The sequence below is a fragment of the Macaca fascicularis genome, chromosome 19 (assembly GCF_037993035.2).
Source record: "Macaca fascicularis isolate 582-1 chromosome 19, T2T-MFA8v1.1".
In the NCBI taxonomy this organism is placed as follows: Eukaryota; Metazoa; Chordata; class Mammalia; order Primates; family Cercopithecidae; genus Macaca; species Macaca fascicularis.
In genome coordinates this window covers 65,967,934-65,979,332 of record NC_088393.1, presented here as the reverse complement: position 1 = coordinate 65,979,332, position 11,399 = coordinate 65,967,934, and the positions used below count along the sequence as shown (strand labels likewise).

The following is an 11,399-nucleotide window of genomic DNA, read 5'->3' as shown; positions in this document are numbered from 1 at the left end:
ATGGTTGCCAGTGAGGCAGGAGAATAGGGTCTGGGGGCAGGGAGCCTAAGGCTGATTCATGCTGACTTCATGAATTGAATCAAAAGTAAAACCCTAAATTTCCACGCCCACGTAACAAAGGGTCGGAGGCTACTCCCTTTGCAACTCCTCCCAACTTTCTGTGTTGCAGATGAAAAATGGAAAGGACCTCTGATTGGTTCCCTCCAGCAACCCATCAGATGTCTGCACAGAGCGTAACTTTGTAACTTTACTTCAGCCTCTGCTTGGCCACCTTCCACAACCAATCAGACTGGTCATGGGCCACTACTTCATACGATATAAACCAAGTAACCAATGGGAAGTATCTAGAGAGCATTTAAACCCCAGAAAATTCTGTGGCTATTGCTTTTGAGCCTTGCTTGAGCCTGCAGGTGTATTTTTGTTTCAATACATCTATGCTTTTGTTGCTTCTTTTGTTGCTTTGTGTGTTTTGTCCAATTCTTTGTTAAAAATGCCAAGAACCAGCTGGGTGCGGTGGCTCACGCCTGTAATCCCAGCACTTTGGGAGGCCGAGGCAGGCGGATCATGAGGTCAGGAGATCGAGACCATCCTGGCTAATACGGTGAAACCCTGTCTCTACTACAAATACAAAAAATTAGCCGGGCTTGGTGGCGGGCACCTGTAGTCCCAGCTACTTGGGAGGCTGAGGCAGGAGAATGGCGTGAACCTGGGAGGCAGAGCTTGCAGTGAGCTGAGATCGTGCCATTGAACTTCAGCTTGGGCAACAGAGTGAGACTCTGTCTCAAAAAAAAAAAAAAAAGTAAAAGAACAAAATGCCAAGAACCTAGACACCCTCCACTGGTAACATATTTTGGTGAGCCAGCCAGAGGGAAGCTCGAAGTTTGGGGTTTCTTTTTCTTCTCTTTTTCTTTTCCCTTTTCCATATAGGGGAACCCTTTTCTCTCTCTTTTTCTCTTTCCAACTTATGGACCCTTGGTGGACAGCACCTAAGCATGAAAGCAACTGTAAGTTTCTGGCCAGCGCCACTCTCTGGTGAAACGGAGATTTCCGTGTTGAAGAGCCTGACCGCCACCACCCAGTTCGGGTGAAGGACCTTAGTCCTTTTCCTTTTTCTCTTTTTCAGTCTTTCAGCTGCCTTTTCCTAGTAGTTCCTTGGTAACTGAGGGAGACTGGCCAGGGTCACCCTCCAGTGTTGCCTGAAGGCCAAGGCGTATATGGGGATGGCTGCCATGCCCAGAAGGGGAAAAGACTCTTTTCTATCTTTTCCGGTTATAGTCCCTGATCCCCATCTGTGATGCAAGTGGCAGTGGCAGCTCGTCCAGGGTGAACTCACGCATGTTTCCAGTGACTTAAACCCTCTTTTCTTATGTAAAATTCTCCTTAGAGTTAGCCTGAAAGGGCAAAAGATAATGTATCTCATGCATTTGACTTACCTTCTCTTACTCGATTTATTTGACTGCCTTAAGACCTTTGGGGTCCACAAGCTTCAGTAGACATTCTACATCTCAGACTTCCACTGAGGGGATCCCATAGCTTCATGGTCATTGCTTCAGCATCAATTTGCTTGCCCTGAACCCCATAGAAATTCTCAACCCTGGCCAGGTGCAGTGGCTCACTCCTGTAATCCCTGCAATTTGGGAGGCCAAGGCGGGTGGATCACCTGAGGTCAGGAGTTCGAGACCAGCCTGGCCAACATGGTGAAACCCTGTCTCTACTAAAAATACAAAAAAAATTAGCTGGGCATGGTGGCACACTCCTGTAATCCCAGCTATTCAGGAGGCTGAGGCAGGAGAATTGCTTGAACCCAGGAGGCTGAGGTTGCAGTGACTCAAGATCATGCCACTGCACTCCAGCCAGCCTGGGCAACAAGAGCAAAACTCCATCTCAAAAAAACAAAACAAGAAATTCTCAATCCCAGTCTTTTACATACCCCTGGATCTTTCCTTCATGGAGAATACCCCAGCAACCTTGGTACTATTAACTCTGCAATGTTTGGGAACCTCCTTAGTCCTGTGAGGAATGCAGGAAGATACATCACATTGAAATTGGTGGGATACTAAAAGTCTGGAATTACACCCAGAAACCAAAGGAAAGCTCACAGTAGACCATCGCCACTGGAGGGAAAACATATAAAGCAGCACTGGTGCCCACCTAAAGACAGAGATGTCTGACACTCTAAGATTGGACCCCAAAGAGAGATCCCCTGGGGGATCCAACTCCAGACCTCAACCTCTCCAAAGGGGACACCCTAGGCTGAGGTTCTGAGGAATAGTACTACACCCTCCTTAGGATTTTCTCTCTTACAGACAGTAATAGGAAGCACTCCATCTATTCCATCTGACTCCCTGCTTGGCTGCATCCTTAACAACTGGAATAAATTTGACCTGGATAATCTAAGGAGGAAACACTTGATATTCTTGCAATACTGTTTGGCCCCAACATTGTTTGGAATCTGGTGTTTGCTGTTGAATGGGAAAGAGAGATGGAATTGCATGTATCCAGGCGTTTGTGCGGCATGTTTTTTTTTTTCTTTTTTTTCAGACAGAGTCTCACTCTGTCACCAGGCTAGAGTACAGTGGTGTGATCTCAGCTCAATGCAACTTCTGCCCCCCGGGTTCAAGCGATTTTCCTGCCTCAGCCTCCCGAGTAGCTGGGACTATAGGCACGTACTACCACGCCCAGCTAATTTTCATATTCTATAGAACCCGGCCGGGCACGGTGGCTCACACCTGTAATCCCAGCACTTTGGGAGGTCGAGGCGGGCAGATCACGAGGTCAGGAGATTGAGATCATCCTGGCTAACATGGTGAAACCCTGTCTCTACTAAAAGTACAAAAAATTAGCCAGGCGTGGTGGCGGGCGCCTATAGTCCCAGGTACTCGGGAGGTTGAGGCAGGAAAATGCCATAAACCCGGGAGGCGGAGCTTGCAGTGAGCCAAGATTGCGCCACTGCACTCCAGCCTGGGTGACAGAGCGAGACTCCGTCTAAAAAAAAAACAAGCAAAAATAACAACAACAACAACAAAAAACAAAATTAGCCAGGCGTGGTGGTGCATGCCTCTAATCCCAGCTACTTGGGAGGCTGAGGCAGGAGAATCACTTGAACCTGGGAGGTGGAGGTTGTAGTGAGCCAAGATTGTGCCATTGCACTCCAGCCTGGGCAACAAAAGCGAAACTCTGTCTTAAAAAACAAAAACAAAAAAATTAGCCAGGTGTGGCGGTGTGCACCTGTAGTCCAAGCTACTAGGGAGGCTGATACATGAGAATTGCTTGAGCCAGGGAAGTGGGGGCTATAGTGAGCCAAGATAGCGCCACTGCACTTCAGCCTGGGCAACAGAGTGAAACCCTATCTCAAAAAATAATAATAAAATACATTAATTAAAAACAAAACAAATCAAGTAAAGAGGCCTAAATGGTTGGGATGATGAACTGTTCTGGAACTGATTATGGTGAGGGTTCCACACTCAGGGAAGACACTGGAAGCCATGAACTGCACACTTCGAATGGGTGAAGTCCTTTGAATGGGGGAACTGCTGCAGAGAGCACCCAAGGAAGCTCCCTCCAAACAAGCCTCCCTCCTTGGCCCCTGGGGCCCTGCTCTCTGTCCAAGTTTGTTAACTGTGAGTTGCTCACCACAAGGTCTGCTCTTACCTCGGGGGACCACCTGCTCTGCCCTGCACAGGTCCTCTTCTTGCTCCAGCTGAGAGATCACATCAGATTTGGAAAGGAAAAGCCCTGGTCAAAGAGGGAAAAAGGACTTGCTCCTCTGCTTGGAAACCAAGAACCATGTCCTGGGTCCAAACTTCAGCCCCTAGTGCCATCCCGAGGAAACTCCCCACTGCTGGGACTACAAGTCCTGTTCCAGAGCTAGAGTGAGGGGCAACCCCTGGGACCTGCACCTGAAAGGGACCTGCTTTCAGTATCTTCCAGCCCATTCTGGAACACACTTCAGAACTTGGTACAGCTTTGAGTCCTGGGGGTAGAACCTCCTTCCATGGGCACAGCCCCTTACCCAGGGAGACAATATGCTCCCAGGTCTCCAGTGTCACCTCTCGGTACAGTGTCCTCTGGGCCAGGTCCAGCTGTTCCCACTCCTCCTGTGTGAATGCCATAGCCACGTCCTCGAAGCACACAGATGCCTGAAACAGGGCATTTGTTACTGCTCAGAGACCCCAGGTCCTCATGCCCTCATGGAGGTACCTGCTAAGGCCTAAATGTTGATGTCCCCCACTAAAATTCATACACTGGAACCCAATACCCAGTGAGATAGTGTTAAGAGGTGGGGTCTTTACAAGGCCATTAATGTCCTCATAAAAGAGGTTTGAGGGGCGCCTGTGTTCACCTCCTACCATATGAGGACACATAAAAGGTGCCATCTATGAGACAGCAGGCCCCAACCAGACCAACTCTGTTGACACACTGATCTTGGACTTACCAGCTTCCAGAACTGTGAGCAGTAAATTCTGTTGTTTGTAAATTACTCATTCTAAGGTATCTTATTATAGCAACCCAAATGGACCGGGACAGCTCCATGTATGTGGTCTGTACCGTTCCTTTTCTGGGCATCTCACCTCTTGCCAGTCACAGCAGTGGTCCTGATTTCTGGACTGGAAATGACAGGAACTCCACTAGGAGATCCTCACCCACTGCCTCTCTACAAAATCACAGATTCGAAATGAGGTAAGAAAGACGCTCTAAATCAGGGGTGGGAAAACTACAGCCTGTAGGACAAATCAGGGCTGTGGTGTGTTTTCAACAGGCTAATGCTATAGAATGAACTGTTCCCCAAATTCACATGTTGAACCCTAACCCCCAAAGTGACTGTTTAAGAAGGTGATTGGCCAGGCACGGTAGCTCACTCCTATAATCCCAGCACTTTGGGAGGCCGAGGCGGGCAGATCACGAGGTCAGGAGTTCGAGACCAGCCTGGCCAACATGGTGAAACCCCATCTCTACAAAAAATTAGCTGGGTGTGGTGGTGGGCACCTGTAATCCCAGCTACTTGGGAGGCTGAGGCAGGAGAATTGCTTGAACCCAGAAGGTGGAGTTGCAGTGAGCCGAGACTGAGCCACTGCACTGCAGCCTGTGCAACAGAACAAGACTCTGTCTCAAAAAACAAACAAACAAACAAACAAAAACCAAAAGAAGGTGATTAAGATTAAGTGAGGTCATAAGGGTGGGACCCTAATCCAATAGGACTGGAGTCCTTATAAGAAAAGGAAGAGGCTGGGCATGGTGGCTCATGCCTGTGATCCCAGCACTTTGGGAGGCTGAGGCTGAAGCATCTCTGGAGTCCAGGAGTTTGAGACCAGCCTGAGCAACATGGCAAAACCCTGTCCTCACTAAATATATAATAAATTCGCCAAGCATGCTAATGCATGCCTGTAGTCCCAGCTATTGGAGAGGCTGAGGTGGGAGGATCGCTTGAGCCCAGGAGTTCAAGGCTGCTGTGAGCCAACATTGCGCTGCTGCCCTCCAGCCTGGGCAATAGGAGATACTACATCAAAAAATAAAATAAGAAGAGGAAAAGACGGCCGGGCGCGGTGGCTCAAGCCTGTAATCCCAGCACTTTGGGAGGCCGAGACGGGCGGATCACAAGGTCAGGAGATGGAGACCATCCTGGCTAACACGGTGAAACCCCGTCTCTACTAAAAAATACAGAAAACTAGCTGGGCGAGGTGGCGGCGCCTGTAGTCCCAACTACTCGGGAGGCTGAGGCAGGAGAATGGCGTGAACCTGGGAGGCGGAGCTTGCAGTGAGCTGAGATCTGGCCACTGCACTCCAGCCTGGGCAGCAGAGCGAGACTCCGTCTCAAAAAAATAAAATAAAATAAGAAGAGGAAAAGACACCAGAGCACATGTGTGCTCTCTTTCTCTCTCCTCACTACATAAGGACATAGTGGGACAATGGCTGTCTGCAAGCCAGGAAGAGAGGGCCCTCACCATTTACAGGGGACCCTGTAGGTAGGTAACTACAGTGCTTTAAGGGGACACTCCCCCAGCCAGGGGTGTCCATGAGGGTTGAGGGCCCAGTGTGGCCGTCGGGGTGTAGGGCTCAGCCTCATCCATCCTCAAGGGCCTGAGGAGCAACCACAAGCAAAATGTCGGAAGCACAGACCTGGCCTGGTGGAACAGGCATGGGAGACTTGTGCTGGGTCTAGTCCAGGGAGCTCTAGGCTCATCCATGCTGGTGACGGGTGCCGCACTTTACTGCAGGGAACTGGAGCGTTTCACTGGAGCACTGGCCAGCACTGGAGCACTCCTGTGTGACAGCCTGCAGGGGCAGGTGCTATTCCTGGACCCATTTTACATCTGTGGAGACCAAGGCACTGAGAGCAAAGACCCCCACTCACCTGGGGCGGAACCAGCTTAGAACGTGCTTCCATTTCCTCCCTGCACCTGAAGAGGCTGCTGTGTGGAAGGCAGAGGTCCTCAAGAGACAAGTCTGGAGTGGAAAACAAGCAGAGATTCAGCCCCTCGGCTCCCACACACCTCCAGAGCCCACACCCACCCTAGAGAACGACGGGCTGGCCAGCGACAAGCGGGGCTTCCCAGGTGCGGGAATGGGCCTCACGCCTGGGTACAGACCTGGGCTACCTCAGGCTCAGGGGACGTGCCCAGTCACATGCTGGGTGTCTCAGCTGTGAGCCCAGACATGCAGCAGCCCCCTCAACAGTCAAGGGCAAGGAGGGGCATTTTTCCTATCATTTCATGACTAAGGAAGGGAGATGGAGGCCGGTGTCTAAGTAATTGCGCATTTAGCACATCACAATGTATCATAAGCTGTTTTCAGAAATGATGACGATGGGGGCGTGGGGACAAGGAGGATGTGACACTCCCCAGCAGGGCGGCGCAGGGAACTTCCCTCGGCTCTGGGAGGGGGTGTTGTCCAGGGATGCCCTCCCTTGGTCTCAGCTGGAAGTGCCAGGATGCTGCCTACTGCCAGGGCACGCCTGTCACCCTCTCTCCTGAACCCAGTCACCAAACCCTTCCTACCTTCTGCTTGTCTAACCCCCTTGCAGCAGTCACATCACTGTCCTACTGAGAGTTTGGCAAAAAGCCTCCTGAGTGGCACCAAACCCTTCCACACCTCTGACTCCCATCACCACATCGGCACTGAAGCACACCCTCTGCAGGTTCCAACAGGTTACTCGAGACCACTGAACATTCCAGAAACGCATCCGGTATCTCTGCCTTTGCTCATATGACTACGCTCGCTCGACCTGATGGTGCCTTTCGTTTGTACAATGCTTTCTAGTTCATGAAGAACCTTGAACTCTGACCCCAAAGGCCAGCGTGGTGGCTTATGCCAGGAATCCCAACACTTTGGAAGGCTGAAGCAGGCAGACTGCTTGAGTCCAAGAACTTAAGACCAGCCTAGGCAACAAAATGAGACCTCCTCTCTATAAAAACATTAGCCAGGCCGGGTGCGGTGGCTCACGCCTGTAATCCCAGCACTTTGGGAGGCCGAGGCAGGCGGATTACAAGGTCAGGAGATGGAGACCATCCTGGCGAACACGGTGAAACCCCGTTTCTACTAAAAATACAAAAAATTAGCCAGGCATGGTGGCGGGTGCCTGTAGTCCCAGCTACTTGGGAGGCTAAGGCAGGAGAATGGTGTGAACCCAGGAGGCGGAGGTTGCAGTGAGCCAAGATCACGCCACTGCACTCTAGCCTGGGCGATAGAGCCAGACTTTGTCTCAAAAAAAAAAAAAAAACACGTTAGCCAGCCGGGCACAGTGGTTCACATCTGTAATCCCAGCACTTTGGGAGGCTGAGGTGGGCAGATACAAGGTCAGGAGTTCAAGGCCAGCCTGGCCAAGATGGTGAAACCCTATCTCTACTAAAAATACAAAAATTAGCTGGGCATGGTGGCCTATGCCTGTAATCCCATCTACTCGGAAGGCTGAGTTGTAGTGAGCCGAGACTGCGCCACTCCACTCCAGCCTGGGCGACAGAGTGAGACATTGTCTCAAAAAAAAAAAAACAAAACAAAAACACAAAACGTTAGCTGGGCATGGTCTGCGGTCCCAGCTACTGGTGGGGGTAGGGGCTGAGATGAGAGGATTGCAGGAGGCCTAGAGGTCAAGGTTGCAGTGAGCTGAGATCACACCACTGGACTCCAGCCTGGGCAACAGAGCAAGACCCTGTCTCCAAAAAAAAAAAGGCGAAACAACTCCCATTTGGGCTAGAAGAGCAGATAAAGGCAGCCATTGCAGATGCTGAACACTTATCATTCTTCCGGTTTGAACGCTGGCATTTTTCTTGCTCCATATTCTCAGAAAAAAAATTTCCCTGGAATATCAAGTATCCAGCCATGCATTGCGGAAATCTCGCTTTCTCTGTGCCATATTTTTTTTGGCAGTTTTCACCTTTCCTTTCAAAAGCTTGGGAAACTTCTTCCACCAGCATCATCTCCTGCAGATGTTGGGGTGCTGGTCCCTGCTCTGGCCAGGAACACAGAGCCGAAGCATGGGCCACCTCACAGGAGCCTCAACACTCGCAGTTGCTGGGACGTCACCCCAGTGATGCTCTCATTTCCCAAGCAATCTCTTCAGAGAACTCTCCTGCTCTCACACACTCCTGGTGCCTGAGGCCTCCTTTCCTACGCTGAATTCTGCAGGGATACTCTCCCCTCTAGGCATGACTTCGTGGCAAGTCCTAATCTCTCTTCCGAACAGACACATAACATTCTTCAGGCAAACCAAGCACTCAAGTCCTCCAAGAACAAGTGGAAAGAGAGAGCTAGAAGTGAACAGCAAATTCAGTGCTGAAACAGAAGACAAAGACAATGCAATGCAAAGAACTGCATGTGACCTCAGTGCCAGGGGAGGACAGACAAGGCACCAACACACACAAAAGAAATGGAATGTAGGCGGGGCGCGGTGGCTCACGCCTGTAATCCCAGCACTTTCAGAGGCCGAGGCAGGCGGATCACGAAGTCAGGAGATCAAGACCATCCTAGCTAACATGGCAAAACCCCGTCTCTACTAAAAAATACAAAAAAATTAGCCGGCATGGTGGCAGGCGCCTGTAGTCCCAGGTATTCAGAAGGCTGAGGAAGGAGAATAGCATAAACCCGGGAGGTGGAGCTTGCAGTGAGCTGAGATTACGCCACAGCACTCCAGCCTGGGTGACAGAGCGAGACTCTGTCTCAAAACAACAAAAAGAAAAGAAAAGAAATGGAATGTGAATGATTAGAATTGCTATTAGATGACAAGTTTGGGGAGGAGGCATTCACACCCTACCAAAAAAGGTTTAAAATATAACATAAACTATGACAAAAGGTTCAACTTGCAAGACTTAGAATTGGTGTGAGTATGTACACATTTATCTGACTCGCAACATTAAACTTACTCAAAAGAACAAAGTGGGCCAGGCACAGTGGCTCACGCCTGTAATCCCAACACTTTGGGAGGCCAAGGCGGGAGCATCGTTTGAGCCCAGGAGTTCGAGAATCGCCTGGGCAACACAGGGAGACCCTATCTCTACAAATATATATACATATATATATTTTTTAATTGGCCAGGCATGGTGGTGCATGCGTGTGGTCCCAGGTTCTTGTGAGGCTGAGGCAGGATGATTGCTTGAGCCCCGGAGGTTGAGGTTGCAGTGAGTAGTGATCGTGCCACCACACTCCAGCCTCAGTTACAGAGTGAGACCCTGTCTCAAACAACAAAAAGAAAGGAAAAGAGAAAGAGGAGAAGAAGAAAGAGAAGGAGAAAAAGAAAAAGACGACCCCTACCCCAAAAAGGTAAATGCTGAAATGGTCACACTGCCACATCACACACACATTACAGGGAGTGTGCAGGGCTGGTTTAGCAAGCCTGGGTCGTCCACACCCTGCACTTTTCTTTTTTTTTTCTTTTTTTGAGAAGGAGTTTCACTCTGTCACCCAGGCTGGAGTGCGGTGGCACGATCTCAGCTCACTTCAACCTCCACCTCCCAGGTTCATGGGATTCTCCTGCCTCGGCTTCCTGAGTAGCTGGGATTACAGGCGCGCATCACAATGCCCAGCTAATGTTTGTATTTTTTAAGTAGAGGTGGGGTTTCAGGATGTTGACCAGGCTGGTCTCAAACTCCTGACCTCAAGTGATCCACCCAGCTCGGCCTCCCAAAGTGCTGGGATTACAGGCGTGAGCTACCACGCCTGGCCGACACCCTGCACATTCTTAAGAAAGGTCTGTGCTGTGCACAGTGGCTCATGCCTGTAATCCCAGCACTTTGGGAGGCCAAGGTGGGCAGATCACGAGGTCAGGAGATCGAGACCATCCTGGCTAACATGAGGAAACCCCATCTCTCCTAAAAACATAATTAGCCGGGCATGGTGGCGGGTGCCTGTAGTCTCAGCGACTCGGGAAGCTGAGGCAGGAGAATGGCATGAACCCAGGAGGCGGAGCTTGTAGTGAGCAGAGATCCAGTCACTGCACTCCAGCCTGGGCGACAGAGTGAGACTCTGTCTCAAAAAAGAAAAAGAGGCCGGGCGCGGTGGCTCACGCCTGTAATCCCAGCACTTTGGGAGGCCGAGGCGGGCGGATCACAAGGTCAGGAGATCGAGACCACGGTGAAACCCCGTCTCTACTAAAAATACAAAAACTTAGCCGGGCGCGGTGGCGGGCGCCTGTAGTCCCAGCTACTCAGGAGGCTGAGGCAGGAGAATGGCGTAAACCCAGGAGGCGGAGCTTGCAGTGAGTCGAGATCGCGCCACTGCACTCCAGCCTGGGCGACAGAGCGAGACTCCGTCTCAAAAAACAAAAACAAAAACAAAAAACAAAAAAAAAAAAAAAGAAAAAGAAAGGTCTGATCCTTGACTGGCTGCTGGGGGGTAACCTCTGAGCCCTTGGGCTATCCTGCCTGATAAAATGTCTTTGCCTGCCAGGGGCACTGGGCCATGGTGTATTAGGGGGATCTCTGGAGGGCCTGCGTAGCCAAAGTAATTTATATGGGTTCCATGCCTACATAACAGATCCCTCAATGAAAAAAACCTAAGCACCAAGGCTTGGGTGAGCTTCCTGGTCCACATGGTCATTGGAGAATTAAGCACTGTCTACGCAACTTCACTGAGCGCTGAATGAGCTGAACACTGGTCCTGGTCTCTCCCGGACTCCAGCTTATATGCCTTTGCCCACCGTAATTTTTTTTTTTTTTTTTTGAGACAGAGTCTTGCTCTGTCACCCAGGCTGGAGTGCAGTGGCGTGATCTTGGGTCCCTGCAACCTCAATCTCCTGGGTTCAAGCGATTCTCCTTTCTCAGCCTCCCAAGTGCGTGCCACCACACCTGGCTAGTTTTTGTATTTTTAGTAAAGACGGGGTTTCACCATGTTGGCCAGGCTGGTCTCGAACTCCTGACCTTGGGCGATCCGCCCACCCCGGCCTCCTAAAGTGCTGGGATTATAGGCAT

General features: G+C 50.6%; 1 protein-coding gene across 21 annotated transcripts in view; it reads right to left on the bottom strand.

Annotated features, from left to right (window-relative positions):
• Positions 1–11,399, bottom strand: part of ZNF544 (zinc finger protein 544) — a 36,229-nt gene that overhangs the window by 17,402 nt on the left and 7,428 nt on the right. For 7 of the 21 annotated variants that reach the window (XM_065536003.2, XM_065536002.2, XM_074024992.1 and 4 more), the window contains 3 exons: positions 6,353–6,444; positions 4,013–4,139; positions 3,652–3,735 (listed from right to left, as the gene is read on the bottom strand). In XM_065536003.2, the coding sequence (XP_065392075.1) occupies positions 3,652–3,735; positions 4,013–4,139; positions 6,353–6,385 (244 nt within the window). In that variant the 5' untranslated portion in view covers positions 6,386–6,444. Of the gene's footprint in view, positions 1–1,026; positions 1,030–3,104; positions 3,736–4,012; positions 4,140–6,352; positions 6,445–11,399 lie in introns of those variants that run through there. The other 14 variants (XM_065536007.2, XM_065536004.2, XM_065536006.2 and 11 more) reach the window with 6 other exon arrangements.